The sequence below is a fragment of the Martes martes genome (genome assembly GCF_963455335.1).
Source record: "Martes martes genome assembly, chromosome: 17".
NCBI lineage: Eukaryota > Metazoa > Chordata > Mammalia > Carnivora > Mustelidae > Martes > Martes martes.
Genome location: NC_137905.1, coordinates 18,702,210 through 18,719,605, shown reverse-complemented (window position 1 = coordinate 18,719,605; position 17,396 = coordinate 18,702,210). Strand labels below are relative to the sequence as shown.

The window sequence follows — 17,396 nt, the reverse complement described above, 5'->3', positions numbered from 1 at the left end:
ATCTTAAAAAAAAAAAAAAAGAGTCTGCCTTCAGATTAAGTCATCATCTCAGGTCCTGGAATCAAGCCCTGCATTGGGATCCCTGTTCGGCAGGGAGCCTTCTTCTCCCTCTCCTCATGGCTTGTGCTCTCTGTTGCTATCTCTGTCACTCTTTCTCTCAAATAAATAAATAAAGTCTTTAAAGAAAAAAAGATTTTGGGTCATCCAAATTTAGGTGATAAAGAGAAGATATGGGAGCATTTAGCAAAAAATTTGGATTTTGGGGAATTTGAAAGAAAAAGAACCTGTGAATCTGGAGAAGAATATAAATACAGTAGGAAAAAAACCAGGATGGAGCAGGGTCTTGGACACCTGGGAAGTGTAAGTATTGTCCTGTAGGATGAAGGTAAAAGGAGGCCTGAACCCAAAATTGCAGTGTTCTTACCATCCTCATTTTTTTTTTTTTTACTAAGAATCAGGTTAAAACCAGTAATTTCTGCTTTACTTTGTTTGTTTTGTTTTTTCTATGTTACTAGTGCAATAGGAGCCAGAGAACATAAACTTTGAGAGCTTGAAAGTAGTTCTGTCAAATAGAATCAGCTAAGAGCGTTTTTATATTGGAGTAATAGGAAATTTCAGTCCCAGGAGGCAACGGAAGCATTTTAGAGCCCCAAATGGACTGAGGGGCTGGATTTTTTAAAAGCTGGCTTTATTCACTGTGTATTCTCAGTTGCCCTGGCTTACAGCAGCTTTCTGTTGCCAGAGCCTACAGATGAGAACTAGCAGAAGAGCACATTGTTTGACTAAGGCCCAAGTTTTTAAAACTATCTTAATTCTTACACAATCCTGCTAGGGAAACAAACCTCCCTAAACAAGAAACTTACTTCCATCCAAGTTCCCCCAGAAGACTCCAGATCCCAGAATTGTACAATGAGTAAGTACTGATCAAGGATGTGCAGGGGCCCCTGGGTGACTCAGCTGAGAGACTGACTCTCAGATTTGGCTCAGAACATGGGGGTGGAGCCCCATGTTGGGCTTCATGCTCAGCACAGAGTCGGCTTCAGATTCTCTCTCCCTCTCCCTCTGTCCCTCCCCCTGCTCTCATGTGCACACACTCTCTCTCTCAAATAAATAAATCTTGAAAAAAAAAAAGAAGTGCAAAAACTCTACAAGCGTTCCAATCTAATAAAAATCTTAACTGGCTCTTTTTGATAACAGTTTCTAGGGTGACCAGGACTAGGAGATAGTTCTGTTTGTTTTTAAGATTTTATTTTTAAATAATCTCTGTACCCGGTGTGGGGCTTGAACTCACAATCTGGAGATCAAGAGTTGCATGCTCCACTGACTGAGCCAGCCAGGAACCCCCGATTACCTTGTTTCAACCTTCCCTCAACCCTAAAAGATAGGTAGTTTAGATCTGATCATCACTCTTTTACAATGGAGAAAATTGGAGAGGTTAAGCTGTTCGCCCAAATTCACATGGTTTCCAACTGGTGGCACCAGAATTAGCTCTCAATCTTGTGACTTCCTTTCTAGTATCTTTCCATAAGACATGTTGTCTTTGAAGTCTGGTCAGTGCTTCATTGTATTCCTTTTCTTTTAACACAGACTCAAACAAAGGACTTTTTATTCCCTTCCCCAATCGGGAAATAAAGGATTCCCTAATGAGTACTTCTGCAACCCCGGGCAGTGGTATACCAGATCAGAAATTAGACACTTTCCCGCTGGGAACACAGGTAATGTCTTCATTTTCCTGTTGATCTGTTGACTAGTCAATGATTAATACTAACAGTTCATTGGACTTTCAATTATTTATGAAGGTCTAGGTAGACTTCTTTGATTTATCAAAGAAAGAAGGGCAAACAGGATGCAGAGGACCTTCTCCGTTAATTTCAATCTACCTTTTCCCTCTCCCCTACTATCCCATTATTGAAAGTGGTATATTTATACACACAAGTTTTAGTACTTTTTATGCCAGGTATTTTGGCTCTCAAACAGGAATACAACAGTTAGAGATTTTGGCTGGTTTTAAAATTTCTCCTCTCTACCCAATGTCTCCATCTCCTGTTACCTCTCTCCTTACATTTTCCACCTCTGACTTTTTTGTTTTTAAGATTTATTTATTTATTTGAGAGAGAGAGAAAGAGAACATGAGCTGGGGGAGAGAGAGAGAAGAAGCAGACTCCCTGCTGAGTTCGGAGGCCCACAAAGGACCCTGGGTTCATGACCTAAGCTGAAACCAAGAGCCGGAGGCTCAGCCTACTGAGCCACCCAGGCACCCTTACCTCTGATTTTTTAATTACTGAATCTCAGCATCTCAAGCATGGCTTTTCCAAAGCTGTCTCTTCATTGGAACATAAAAGAAGAAAAGTTAAGGGGTAAAGATGGCATAGAAGTTATGGGCAGTGGGGAGGTAGAGATTGTGCAAGATGAGGCAATAATTAAGAATAAATTTTTAGGGGCACCTGGGTGGCTTAGTGGGTTAAGTCTCTGCCTTCGGCTCAGGTCATGATCTCAGCTGAGGTCCTGGGATCGCCCCCATATCGGGCTCTGTTCAGTGGGGAGCCTGCTTCCTCCTCTCTCTCTCTCTCTCTCTCTGCCTGCCTCTCTGCCTGCTTGTGATCTCTGTCTGTCAAATAAATAAATAAAATCTTTTAAAAAAAGAATAAATTTTTAGGGACAACTGGGTGGCTCAGTCAGTTAAGCATCTGCCTTTGGCTCATGTCATGATCCCAGGCCCCTGGGATCAAGTCATTCATCAGGCTCCTTGCTTAGCGGGGAGCCTACTGCTCCCTCTGCCGGCTGCTCCCCCTGCTGGTACTCTCTCTCTCTCTCTGTGTCTGACAAATAAATAAATAAAAATCTAAACAACAACAACAAAAAAGTATAAGTTTTTAGTGAAAAAAATTGTTGGGAGGGTTATACAACCATTATATAAGACTCGTTGGGGCGCCTGGGTGGCTCAGTGGTTTAGGCCTCTGCCTTCGGCTCAGGTCGTGATCTCAGGGTCCTGGGATCGAGCCCCGCATCGGGCTCTCTGCTCAGCAGGAGCCTGCTTCCCCCTCTCTTTGTCTGCCTCTCTGCCTAGCTCTGATTTCTCTCTGTCAAATAAATAAAATTAAAAAAAAAAAAAAGACTCGTGTGTGCTCACTTTGGCAGCACGTATACTAAAATTGGAACGATACAGAGAAGATTAGCATGGTCCGTGCACAAGGATGACTCGCAAATTCGTGAAGCGTTCCGTTAAAAAAAAAAAAAAAGACTCGTGTGTAAGTGAGTATTATGCAGGAAGCAGAATTGACTACATTATATTCTACTTCTCCTTTTGTCTGCATTTTCTGTGATAAATTACGAGCAATGCAATTGCTGAAAATAGCCAGAAGGAGAAAGAAAAGAAGCAAGGGCTCTGATTAATCCACATTTGGATAGTCAACACTGTACTAGTAAAATGTTAGTAAGATTTTTTTTTTTCAGTTTGAGTTTACCATAATTTCATCTTATAAAAAGACAGATTAAAAAAAAAAAAAAAGACAGGGCGCCTGGATGGCTCAGTGGGTTGAGCCTCTGCCTTTGGCTCGGGTTGTGATCTCAGGGTACTGGGATCGGGTCCTGCGTCAGGCTCTCTGCTTGGCGGGGAGCCTGCTTCCTCCTCTCTCCCTCTGCCTGCCTCTCTGCCTACTTGTGATCTTGCTCTGTCAAATAAATAAAATCTTAAAAATAAAAAAGATTAGTATTTAGTTGATTCCTTTGTTTTTGGAGATTCTCTTTAGGTAACTTAGAAACTATCTCAAGTACTATTTTAAAATATCTTACTATTTATTTTATTTTTTCTTAAAGATTTTATTTATTTGTTTGACAGAGAGACACAGCAAGAGAGGGAACACAAGCAGGAGGAGTGGGGGAGGGAGAAACAGGCACCCCACTGAATAAGAAGCCCAAAGCAGGGCTCCATCCCAGGACCCTGGGATCATGACCTAAGCCGAAGTCAGACGCTTAACAACTGAGCCACCCAGGCACTCCTTAGTATTTGTTTTAAAGGAAATGTCTTTTAAGCTCATGTCTAGATGCCCATCAACTCTGTTTTCCTAAACATTCAAACTTCTTTTTGTTGCAGGAAGGGGCAAGAAGGGAGATCCCAAGCGACAATCACCAGGAAGATGGTAAATATTTTGTTCAGGAAGTATTTTTGTCCAACTAATCAGAGAAACCTAGATGAGAAGATGGAGATGTCTCAGCCCTGGGGCCCTATATGGTCAACTAACTCTTTCTGCTTTTGTTGGGGCTCCCCTGGATGCTTAGTGACCTGTGAGGCCTTTCTGGTTGAAGAGTGGATATTCTGACTTCCTTTTTGACTTTTGTACTGGCTGGCTGTTCCTTGTTTCTTTTTTCTAACCTTTCTTGCCCTCTTTTGGATTTACTATGTCTTTATTCATCCATTTGTTCTCTCTGTTGGTTTATTTATAAGTTATATACTGTTTCAATACCTTTATTATTATTCCCCAAACTACAACATATGCCCTTAATTTATATAATTAAAAAATTAATCAATACCTTAACTCTTCTCTTGGATAATTTAAAGACCTTAAAATACTTTACTCCTTTTAGTCTTTCCTGATTTAAATATGATTATTACAGATTTTAATTCTCACTATATTTTTAAAGCCACATGAAATTGTTATACAGTCAATGTTCATCTAAATTTATCTTTGTATTTACCACTTTGTTCCTCATTTCTTTTTTTCATTCTGGATTTCCCTTCTGAGATCAATTTTCTCCAACTTATAGTATGTCTTTTAGAATTTCCTTTAGTGTGAGTTTATTCTGTTGAACACTTTCAGTTTTTGTTTGTGTGAAAATGCCTATATTCCACCATTTTTTTTAAGATTTTACTCATTTATTTGATAGAGAGAGAGATCACAAGCAGGGGGAGTGGGAGAGGGAGAAGCAGGCTCCCTGCTGAGCAGGAAGCCTGATGTGGGGCTCAATCCCAGGACCTGTGATCATGACTTGAGCCAAAGGCAGGTGCTTAATGACTGAACCACCCAGGCACCCCATCCACCATCACTCTTAAAGAGTATTTTGACCAGGTATAAATTTCTAGATTGGTAGTTATTTCTTCCAGAATATTGAAGGTATTCTACTGTATTGTTTTGTTTTTTGCTTTTGAAAAGTCAGCTGGAGGTCTTTCAGTCCTGCAGGGATAATCTGTCTTTTTTTCTCTGGCTCCATTTAAGATTTTCCAATTGTCTTTGGTTTTCTTCAATTTTGGTATGACATGTGGTTTTCTTTTTATTTATCTTGTTCAGTATTATACTTGAATCTGTGAATTGTGTCTTATTAATTCTGGAAAGTGCTTCAAATATTGTTTGTGTCTCATTCTTTCTCTCTGTCCTTCTGGGACTCTTGATTAAATAAATATATAGTAGAGATTTTTATTTTGTCCTCTTTTTCTTTTATTCTTTTATATTTTTAATTGGGGGGGTTCTGAACTGCATCCTGGATAATTCCTTCTGACCCATCTTTCAGCTCACTAACATTTTCTTTTTCTTTTTTTTTTTTTAAGATTTTATTTATTTATTTGACAGATAGAGATCACAAGTAGGCAGAGAGAGGAAGCAGGCTCCCTGCTAAGCAGAGAGCCCAATGCAGGCTCGATCCCAGAACCCTGGGATCATGACCTGAGCCAAAAGCAGAGGCTTTAACCCACTGAGCCACCCAGGTGCCACTCACTAACATTTTCTTCAGCGGTGTCTAATCTACTAATCTTTCTCTTTAAAAAAAAAATTTATTTATTTGACAGAGAGAGATCACAAGTAGAGAGGCAGGCAGAGAGAGAGAAGGAAATGGGTTCCCTGTCCAGAAGAGAGCCCGGTGCAGGACTCGATCCCAGGACCCTGAGATCATGACCTGAGCCAAAGGCAGAGGCTTAACCCACTGAGCCATCCAGGCACCCAGTCTGCTGTTAGTCTTGTCTGCTGAGTTCTTAATTTCATTAGTTTTATTTCTCAGTTCTCTAGGTTTTTTTTAAAGATTTTATTTATTTATTTGAAGGAAAGAGAGAAATAACGAGACAGAGAGAGAGAGAGCATGAGTTGCGGGGGGTGGAGAAGCAGGCTCCCTGCTGAGCAGAGAGCCCAATGCAGGACTTGATCCCAGGACCCCAGGATCATGACCTGAGCCGAAGGCAAATGTTTAACCAACTGAGCCACCCAGGTGCCCCACAGGTCTCTAAGTTTTATTTTGTTCTTTTTCAAGTCTGCTGGCTCAGTTTTTATAAACAGAAAATTTCCTGCTTGTTTTTTATTTTTTTCTTAAGATTTTATTTATTTATTTGACAGAGAAAGAGAGACAATAAGAGCAGACACAAGCCAGGGGCGTGGGAGAGGGAGAAGCAGGCTCCCCTGCAGAGCAGGGAACCTGATGTGGGGCTCAATCCCAGAATCCTGGGGATCATGACCTGAGCTGAAGGCAGACACCTAACGACTGAGCCACCCAGGCACCCCTGTTTTATATTTCCTTATGCATGGTAAACATAGCTGTTGCATAAGCTATATCTGTAAATTCTGATACTTGAAGTTTATTGTCTTTTTTACTTATGTTGTCTTGTTTCCCTTTTTGTTTCTTTGCTTTGGCTATTTGCTATGTATTTGAAAAACTATTTAAAGGAATTATTTAAAGTCTTACATAAAGGTATCTTTTCCAGATCAGATTTTCATTTGCTTCTACCAGCACTATCATTTTGGGATCACTTAAATCCTGGCTCAAAGCTCAAGGTTCCCTGGACCCACTCAGATGATACAAACCTGGATTGTCAGTCAGTACAAGGGCAGCTTATTTCCAGTTTACTTTTACTCTGAAGGTTGCATTCTGCTTGGGGGTCCATCCATGTGAGGGCAGAATGGGGGGTAGAGATGGTTTGTCATACTCCTCACTTTGGATAGATGTTGAACTTCTGTCCCTGTTATCCTAAAACTTCTGAGGGCAAATGTGACTTTCAGTGCTAGACTTACCTATGTGTGTTCTTGCTGTTTCCTAGATTTTGGTCTAGAAAATCCTTACCAGCTAACAAGCTCTTTGATGCTTTAAAGAACATGTATCATCCCACTTTTTAAATGTCTTCAATAAGAGGCACAGTCTGAATGATCTAATCATATCACTTGTTGTTAGATTCTTTTTGTTGCATAAAAATACTGTTCCTTTCCCTCACTGTGTAGTCTGGCCCTGGGTAAAGCATTAATATTCTATAGGTGCTATAAAGACAAAAAATGCTTGGTTCTACTTTTTTTAAGTTAATGTGACTAACTCAGGCATGCTTCCTAAGGAAACCCTTTAAGCACATGAAACTCTGAAAACTCCAAAGAACACAAAGACTTCTACTTGCCCCACTCTGACACTCTTTAACAATGACATACAGCTGTCTGAAAGAAATGCTTTATAGCTGGTTAGGGATTTTCATAGGTTTTTTATTTCCTGCCTTTTAATTGGCTTAGGATACTGGTTCCCAGTGTATGAATGTAGGACCTCTGGCTGGAGTTTCAGGGTGGGGTTGGGCTTAGCTTTATTGTGAGGAGTCTGTGAAATCATAGACCTACCAATTATTGTGTATAGACTAAAGACATAAGATCACAACTATTGTCATATGGGGTACACCAAAATTTTTGCATGAAAACAGCATCTAGAAAACTCTGATACTATAGTTTTAGGAGGAAATTCCTAGGGGATTAGGTTGACATGAAATTTATCTCCAGAATGCTAAAGATTCTTTACTGTTCACACAGCATCCAACACATTTTGTTGTTGTTCCATGTAAAAGTCCTTTTATCATTTTATGCTATTATTTATCAAAATTATAAACCATCGCTTCCTAAGAACTTTTTCTGGTAGACCAAGGTATGTCTAGTGAACAGAGGTACCCTAACTGAGCCAAGAAGAATTCTCATTGTATTTTGTCTTTTCTTCTCCTTGGCGGTGGTTAGAATTTAGACGCTACTCTCCTCGTCAGTCTACGGTCCGATCCCCAGAGAAGATGGCTAGAGAAGGGTACCGACTATCTTTTTTGGACAATAAGTCTTCAGGTTCTTCTCCAGAAAAGGATTTGATACTAAAACCTGATAATCACCAGCTTACCCATGATGTCTCATTGGGTAAACGTCTGGATGTGGGTGATTCTAGCCAGATCCATCCCTATCAGTTACCTTCAGATGCTGGTCTAGAAAATTATGATAGTCATTATTCTCACAATCTGTCCCTGCATGGAAGTCTTGGAAAAAGGCCTCAGAGAAGCAAGAACTACCGTGAATACAGCATAAAGCCTTCAAATGACATGAAGGCCACCACATCCCATTCCTGTGGAGACTTACTGACTTCTCTGTCAAACCCTGACTCCAGCACCGGAAGGCTTTTGAAACTTAGTTCAGGTAATAGCTTCCTGTGAGTTTATACACCTTTTTTCTAGTCATGAGATAGAGGTATAACTGAAAATCTTGGAGTTAACATTTCTTAAATTGCATTAGCATGTTTAAAATTTGACTTTGGGGTATTAGTAGCCAATGAAACCTCCAGAAATCTGCAGGATATGAGTTTAACATATAGATATATTATTGAAGAAAATATGCAGAAATACAAGCTTCATAACTATGTACTCTTATAGCTAAATATCATGCCAGGATATATTTCTAGTAATGTCTAGCCTTCTCTGGCCACAGTCGGAGCAATACACTTCATATACTACTTCACAGTAGTGAAGACAGAAGAGATGCATGTTATTCTCCATCCCCTGCTTACTGCTCTCATGTAGGCTTGGAGTATGTGGACAGTTGGATTTAGCCAGAGTTGGGGTTTTGTCAAGTGGAGGGGGCGAGGGAAAGGATCCATATTGTTGAGGGTGTATAGTATAGTAGGGAGAGGTTATTAGGACCATTGGACTCCAGGTGGGGTAAGGTTGGAAGTGAGACATGAAAGAGCTGAAAGGCAGGGTCATCTCCCAGCCTGTTTCCTTCACAGATCTGTATGCCACAACCCATTTCAACAGTGACCCTGCTCTGCTTGTTAATGTAGAGCAACAATTATCTACCAGTCTCAGTGATGTAACATCAGCACATGGTTCTTTCCCAAACAACTCCGCCCTGGGAGACTCTCTACGGACACTCCTGTTGCCTACTGGGACCTCCGAACACAGAGAGAATCTGACCAAAAGGTCATTAAGCCCATCGAGGAGAGGATTCAAACGGAAGGAAAATATCCTTGCCACCCTGAATCCAAAGCCTGGTTTCAGAGATGCTACGGGAAGCGAGGCAAGTATTGGTTTGTTTGTGTTTGTTCATCAAACACATCACATCCAAGACCTGTTGAGGGTGGTAGTGATTCTGACCAAGGGTACTACAAATTCAAAGGGATTTTCAGAGGCCAGTGGTTAATACTACCAGGCCAAAGCCTGTGCTCTATTGTCCTTAGGAAAGGTATTCCCCTTCTGCTGCATTTTCTCATTTCTGTTACAGTGAGAACATTCCCTAATCTACTTCCAGAGTATAAATTTTGTGGGGACATACTCTGATAATAAGAAGTGGCAGACAGTTTACCACAGCAGGGAATGCAGAAGTTGCCAGGGGCTCTGAGTTGGCTGAAGAGTGAACTCTGTAGCACAAATGTTTATAATCTTAAAATCTTAATTTTTTTAACTTTTTTTAAAAGATTTTATTTATTTATTTGACAGAGATCACAAGTAGGCAGAAAGGCAGGCAGAAAGAGGAGGAAGCAGGCTCCCTGCTGAGCAGAGAGCCCTATGTGGGGCTCGATCCCAGGACCCCAAGATCATGACCTGAGCTGAAGGCAGAGGCTTTAACCCACTGAGCCACCCAGGTGCCCCAAAATCTTAAATTTTAAAATTATTCACAGTTGCTTTTTATTCATTTAGTCATAAATGAATAAATATATATACATATATATGTGTATATATATATCATATCTAAATAAATACAAAATAATTGTGAATTTTACTGGACAGATCTACCTATACATATTTCTATATAAGATTCTTACTAAATAAAAAGTGTCTTTAGTAGTTCCAACACTAACATTTAACATATAACATTTAAAATATTACAGGGGCATCTGGGTGGCTCAGTCAAGTATCTGCCTTTGGCTCAGGTTGTGATCCAAGGGTCCTGGAATCCCTGTGTCTAGCTCCCTGCTCAGTGGGTAGTTTGTTTTTTCCTCTTCCTCTTCCTTTCCCCTGTGGCCATGTTCTCTCTCTCTCTCTCAAATAAATCAATAAAATCTTTCAAATGTTATAGAATATTTATATTTACTATATATTAACATACTAAATATAAACTTATGAGTTACAATTTTTAAAATACTCCCCAGGGGTGCCTAGGTGGCAATGTTGGTTAAGCATCTGACTCTTGATTTCATCTCAGGTCATGATCTCGGTGTCATGGAATTGAGCCCTACATTGGGATGCATGCTGAGCATGGAGTATGCTTGAGATTCTCTCTCCCTCTGCCCTTCCCCTCGTGCTCTCTCTTTCTAAAATAAATAAATGTCTTAAAATATAATAACCCACATTTTGGGGAGGTCTTGCTGGCTCAGTCAGTAGAGCATGTGACTACTGATATCAGGGTCATGAGTATTGGATATAGAGATTACTTAAGTAAACTAAAAATTAAAAAAAATACTCCCCATTTTGTGATCTGAAAAAAATTTTTTTTAAGATTTTATTTATTTATTTGACAGGGAGAGATCACAAGTAGGCAGAACAGAAGGCAGGTAGAGAGGGGGAAGCAGAGAGAGATCCCGATGTGGGGCTCGATCCCAAGACCCCGAGATCATGACCTGAGCTGAAGGCAGAGGCTTAACCCACTGAGCCACCCAGGCGCCCCTGTAAAATGTTTTTAAAATGTTCTGCAAGTTTAATCTTTTTATATTACATAACTTAATATACTGAGCCATAGTTGTATGTGTCAAAACTTAATGTTTTCTTCTAAAAATCTCTACTGATTATGATAGAGTATACTGTTATCTTTGAAATTATCCTTGAATATACTACTATATTTGTGTGGACATAAATAACATTCTTTTCAAATCCAAACTGAGAGATGAAACCACCTTTTTTTTTTTTAATGTTAACACATTAAATGTCCAGAATCTTACTTCCCATATTGTGTAAGAATGACAAATGGTTGGTGGTGTTTTTTTTTTTTTTCTTTCTTGAGCCTCTCTGTAGTGACCTGGGCAGTTTGCATGGTTTGCCAGGAAACCACAGTCCGCCGATCTCTGCCAGAACCTCCCATGTGGCCACTGTCCTCAGACAGCTCTTGGAGCTTGTGGATAAGCACTGGAATGGCTCTGGCTCTCTCCTTCTTAACAAGAAGTTTCTCAGTAAGTGAATACATTCTCAGCTCCTGAAGAAGGGTCAGAACCTTGCTTCTGCTCTGTGTTCCTATAAAAGCCACTCGGCCCCCTTAACTTGCAAGGAAAAAATTGTTTGCATGATCACCAAAATTTGTCAGTGGCACAGTAATTGACAAATCTGCATTTTTCTCATAGTCATCTTCCCTGTTTATCAATATTCTTCCCTCATGTACCAATTGTTTTATACATTTTGTGACTTTTTTTTTTGCTAGTCTTTGGGTAATATGTAGAGTGATAACATACGTAAAATAGAGCATCATGGTGTTAATGATTATGAAAGGATTTTATGATCCTTGGGACAGTGCCAATAATAAATACAATAAAAATTGGGCTTGATCATCAGAATTCTAGAATGCCTGTTAGAATGTTATGATTTGAAAAACTTGAATGAATAAATGACTTGGACTCTTCTTAGGGCTTCTTTTTTAGGAACTTGGAGGAAAAATAGTACTGCAAATGTTGCCCCCACATGTTTATTTGTTTTAAATGGAAAAAGAGTTCAAGGAGATTTTGGTGGTGGTAAACGTTTAGGAAGAACTAGAAACTTTAAAGTTGCTTGGGCTTAATTTTTTTTAATTTCTAAAGGGACACATAAGAGAAAAAATCTTAGTATAGTTACTTTCCTTCCCACATTGACTCTTAGCTCTCATTTTTTAGGAAATTATCCTCAGGAGCCACTCATCAGTGACTAGAGAATAATAGCACAGGGCTATTGAGGGTGTACTCATGAAGGTCTACTGTTGTTTCTCCATAGAAGGCATGGGATGGAATTTCTTATCCATTATGAAACACCTCTTATACTTAGCAAATTCTTGTAAAAAGGAAATAGTAGCTTATCATATTTGTCCTACAGAGCTGGTAGTTATTGACTAGGAATTCTGTGCTTTAGCTTTTAAGATTGGCCCATGTGCCCAACCTGAATTTTTGGCAGGTCCTGCCCGAGATTTACTTCTGACTTTGGTAGTCCCTGCTCCTTCCCAGCAGTGGTGTCACTCACATTCTGAAGATACATCAAAAACCTTCCGCAGGAGAGAGATGGAACTGAAGGAAGCTGGGCATGTGGTCCCTAATGACATGGTATGTCTCTCTCATCTTCCTTTCCTACTCTTTCTTTACCAGAAAAGGACAGAGCAGCAAAACCAGAACAGCTTTGTGCCATAAACATCATCATCACCATGAACCTAGGTATTTGGGAACCAAAATCCAGACAAGTCAGTCAAGGCAAATCAGGAACAAAACTTGCCAGCATAGGAACAACTTGGAGGTTCTGCAAGGATGACTCCCTAATCCTAGCCCTATTCCAAAAATTCTAAAGACTTGGAGAAAGAAAAAAAAATGGCTTTAGAATGAAAATACTTAGGTTTGCATTTTGGAAGTTTATGGTTTATATTCCAATCAGGGAAGGCTAGTGTGTCTGGGATTGTGTCTTTCCTCCCTTCTGATGGAACAGAGAGCCCTGAAACAGGAGCCATTCCTAGAGGATCAGGCTGCTGACTTTGGGAAAGGAAGAAGGGACTCATATCTGTAGGCTTTTCCCCTCTTTTCTTAGCATAAGAGGATTTTCACACACCAACTTAAGTTTCTAGAACTTTAGAGAGGTGACTCAGAATTGCTGGCCACTGTCAGAGAAGCACTTGTCCTGCAAGAGTAGTGAATAACTCACGGGAAAGACTGCATCTCCTTGTGCTGTTTGTTTGCTGCACTTGAGCTATTTTTACCAAAATTGAAATTCTTTTTTTTTAAAGATTTTATTTATTTATTTGACAGACAAGAGATCACAAGTAGGCAGAGAGGCAGGCAGAGAGAGAGGAGGAAGTAGGCTCCCCGCTGAGCAGAGAGCCCGATGTAGGGCTGGATTCCAGAACCCTGGGATCATGACCTGAGCTGAAGGCAGAGGCTTTAACCCGCTGAGCCACCCAGGAGCCCCTCAAAATTAAAATTCTAATGAGAAAGTCAGATAGATGCTGAGCTCCATTTAGTTTATCACTAAACAGAGGAAAATGTTTTTCAGTTTTCTAAAAGCCCTCCACAGATTTTCAGATTCTTAATGTATTTGTATTGTATTTTCTCATCTAAAGGAAAGTTTGAAGCAAAAACTGGTCAGAGTGCTAGAAGAAAACCTCATTTTGTCAGAAAAAATCAAGCAGTTGGAGGAAGGTGCTGCTACCTTGATCGTGAGTGGGCACCAGTCACATACTTATGGTGAGTTCAGGAAAGCAACATGTGGTGTGTCCCAAGACAACTGTTTGTTTATAGATGACCCATTTAATAAGCTTCATCAACTGAGGCTTCACCTCAGACCTACTGAATTAGAATCTGTTTTTAACAAAATCCCCAGGTGATTTGTAAGCGTATTAAAGTTTAAGAAGTACTGTTCTATGAGACTGACTTCCTTAGGACCAGAGTTCCCGTGCTTCATTATTGCAATGGTAACATTTTGGGGGAACTAGGTATGAGTGCCTTGACTACAAATTCAGTTTCTGCGCATACTCATTAAGTTATTACTATGTGCCTAACACAGTTCCAGATGTTTTCGCAGATTCCATAAGCAGTGAAGGACCTACATTCACAAACTAAAATGGAGAATATAGAGAGGCCTAACATGTGTTGACTCTGCTAAATGAGGATTGAAACCTCATAACCATGGTGGGGCAGGGTTATTAACCCTAGTGAAATTCTGAAAAATAAACTAATGTGCAGTATTAAATGGTTGAATTTTAATTCTGATATCTCTGTTCCTAAGCCCCATATCTGCTGTCTCTAAGGGAGGGAATGGTGAATGGAGTGCAGAGATGGAGGCAGTGGGGCCCTCAATTCTTTAGATGGCCACCTGACTACTTCAGCTCTGCTCAAAGATGGTGGCTTGGAATCCTGTTCATGCCTGGCTACTGTACCCTTTGTAGATGATCTTCTGCGCAAAAACCAACAGCTGAACATGCAGGTGGCTTGCCTGAACCAGGAGCTTGCCCAGCTGAAAAAGCTGGAGGAGACAGTGGCCCTTCTCCACGAAAGTCAGAGGTAAGAGAGGGCCTATCTAGCTAGCTTCTAGAGGCAGATACTTACTTTCCTTTATCAGCTTTGTCTTATTTGATAATGTCTATATCCTTTTCAAAATAACTCCATTCTGTGTGTAAACCTCATGTATGTAGGTGTATCTGTGTGTAAACCTTCTGTGTTCCAGGACACATGAGGGACTAAATGTCTTTGCTGGCATCAGTGGGTTGCAACACCTTAAAAATAAGTAGTTTCTCACTAGATCCAACAGGATCCTTGTTTGAGTCAGCTAGCTTTCCTTGGTCACTGCGTGTCCCCAAAATCAGCCATCTGGCTCTTCTGGGAAATGCCTGCCTCCTAATGATCTCAGGAGAGACATCAAGCACTTAGGGAGAGTGATGGAAGTCCAATGTATTTGTTCTCTTCAGAGGAGCTCGACAACATCAGCCTCTTCAAAAAATGGTACCCTCAGAATGCCAGCCGGACAAATCAGAAGCTTCAAGACTATTGGTACATTTACAGAAGCTCTTGACATTTTGATTTGTAAAACACCTTTGCTATGACTTTCATTGAAGTTTAAATATAAGAACCCCATCCCCATACTTGCATCCCCACACTTTACTTCATGAATACCTAGTGAATTAGGATAGCTTCATATTCAGAGAATTAGACCCAGACCCATTCTAGATGGCTTTTTAAAAAACTTTTCATTATAATTATTTCAAACACAAAAGTAGAAGCAGCAGCATAAAATCATCCTTCTCAAACTGGGTATCAGAATCACCTGAAAAACTTAATGAAATGTAGATTGCTGGGTCCCCAGCCTGAGTTTCCGACTCAGCAGGTCTGATGGGTACAGAGAATTTACATTTCTAATAGGTTTCCAGGTGATGCTGTTGCTGATTTGGGGACCGCAATTTGAAAACATTAGGGTATATCTCTTTAAGTGATGTATAGTCAAATTGCTATATATATATTTTTAAAAGATTTTATTTATTTATTTGACACAGAGAGAGATCACAAGTAGGCAGAGAGGCAGGTGGAGAGAGAGGAGGAAGCAGGCTCCCTGCTGAGCAGAGAGCCTGATGCAGAGCTCCATCCCAGGACCCTGGGATCATGACCTGAGCAAAAGGCAGAGGCTTTAACCCACTGAGCCACCCAGGCGCCCCTCAAATTGCTATATTTTAAAGTAACTTGAAATAATTCTTGTGTGTGTTGTTAAACCATCAATTCAATATACAGCCTCAATTTGTTTCATTTTGCTTTTGATTCATAAGGAATTTAACTGTTTTTATTTACTCTTGTTTTGTAATTATGTAAAACATTTATTTACATGGTCCCAAAGTCAAATCTACAAAATGTTATCATATTCAGACAAATATAAAAAGCATAATGTTGTTTTAACGTTTTATCTTAGAAATCACTTCACAATATATAGAGTTATATACTGTGTATATAGCAGTATATAGAGTTAATTTTCCTTCCTTTTTGTAACTGCATAGGACTCCAACTGTGATTAGTCTTCTATTGATGGACATTTAGGTGGAAAGTATTTTGTTGTTACAAATAGTATTACAAAGAACAACATTGTGCATGCTTTTTTTTCGTTAGTCTCTGATAGCTTTTAATATTACATGGTAATACAGAGTCCAAGAATACAGTCATGACTAGCACCATTAGTTAATTAGGATCAATTAGATGAAGTAGAAGTTAAGATTTGGAGATAGAAATTGGAGGCCTGGGGGCGCCTGGGTGGCTCAGTGGGTTAAAGCCTCTGCCTTCGGCTCAGGTCATGATCTCAGGGTCCTGGGATCGAGCCCCACGTCGGGCTCTCTGCTCAGCAGGGAGCCTGCTTCCTACTCTCTCTCTCTGCCTGCCTCTCTGCCTACTTGTGATTTCTCTCTGTCGAATAAATAAATAAAATCTTTAAAAAAAAAAAAAAAAAAAAGAAATTGGAGGCCTGGTCAGATGCCAGTCTTCCAGTACTTCCACTTACCTCATCATGAAAGTGCTTTGGAAAGAATAGAACAATCACTATATAAAATGTGAACTATGTTATTGCTACAGTCAATCTGGAACATAATCAAACAGAACTGTAATGAAGAAAGAAACTGTCAGCCTGCTTTTAAAATAACCCGACTCATAAATCGGTCAGTTCTTTCTATTTAAAGATGTTACTTCATTTTACATTTGTCTTTAGTAAACATTTCAGGTCTGAATAGCATCTGCTTTGCTTTTATGATTTCATGACTGTCTTTTTTGCCTGTGCCTCAGATCCCTGGTGGTAACTAATGAGTATCTGCTGCAGCAGCTGAATAAAGAGCAAAAAGGTTATTCTGGGAAAGCACTCCTGCCTCCTGAGAAGAGTCATCATTTGGGGAGATCGTCACCCTTTGGGAAAAGCACGCTGTCTTCCTCCTCACCAGTGGCACATGACACGGGTCAGTATCTAATACAGAGTGTCTCAGACTCTGTTCCAGAACCTAGTTTATGGAGCTAGTGCTGAGCACCTTCTCTGCAGCTTCCCCCTCAGCCCCAGGGGACCTCTTGGTGTCATTGCCACTAGTATGGCGGTATTTACCCACAAGATTAAGAAAAAAAATCTTATTCTGATTACATTGTATTGGTCCTTTTTATTTCCTTTTTTTTTTTTTATCTCCTCCCATTGGGTCATTCTTTCTCCCTGCCCACAGAAATAGTTGGCACTTAATCCTACGCATCATATCACATAGAAACATGTGGCTGAAAATGTTGAAAGGAAAAAAACATCAGACATTTTTTTGAGTGTCACTTGAAACTATGTAGTCAAAGGTTAAAAAAGAACATCAACGGCCGGGTGTGTTTTGTGTTAGAACAAATTTCAGAGATTCTATATTGACTGGTCCATCAAACATGTTTTGAGTTTCCTCCTATGATAGTGAAAAGGTGACACTGTCTGGGGTCAGCTCAGGAGCAACCAACAGTTTAGTTGAGAAAAATAAAACTCGTGATGGTATTTGGTATTGGTATCA

At 40.0% G+C, this 17,396-nt stretch overlaps 1 protein-coding gene across 1 annotated transcript in view; it reads left to right on the top strand.

The window, feature by feature from the left end:
- The window catches only part of LRRC36 (leucine rich repeat containing 36), a gene marked incomplete at both ends in the record, with an annotated part of 43,630 nt that extends 26,745 nt beyond the window's left edge, over positions 1 to 16,885 (top strand). Inside the window, 9 exons of the mRNA XM_080828755.1 lie at positions 1,588 to 1,715; positions 4,094 to 4,139; positions 7,956 to 8,396; positions 8,983 to 9,272; positions 11,193 to 11,358; positions 12,323 to 12,468; positions 13,470 to 13,593; positions 14,295 to 14,409; positions 16,660 to 16,885. Of these exons, the coding sequence (XP_080684881.1) occupies positions 1,588 to 1,715; positions 4,094 to 4,139; positions 7,956 to 8,396; positions 8,983 to 9,272; positions 11,193 to 11,358; positions 12,323 to 12,468; positions 13,470 to 13,593; positions 14,295 to 14,409; positions 16,660 to 16,885 (1,682 nt within the window). The remainder of the gene's footprint in view (positions 1 to 1,587; positions 1,716 to 4,093; positions 4,140 to 7,955; positions 8,397 to 8,982; positions 9,273 to 11,192; positions 11,359 to 12,322; positions 12,469 to 13,469; positions 13,594 to 14,294; positions 14,410 to 16,659) is intronic.
- Between the last annotated feature and the right edge of the window lie 511 nt (positions 16,886 to 17,396).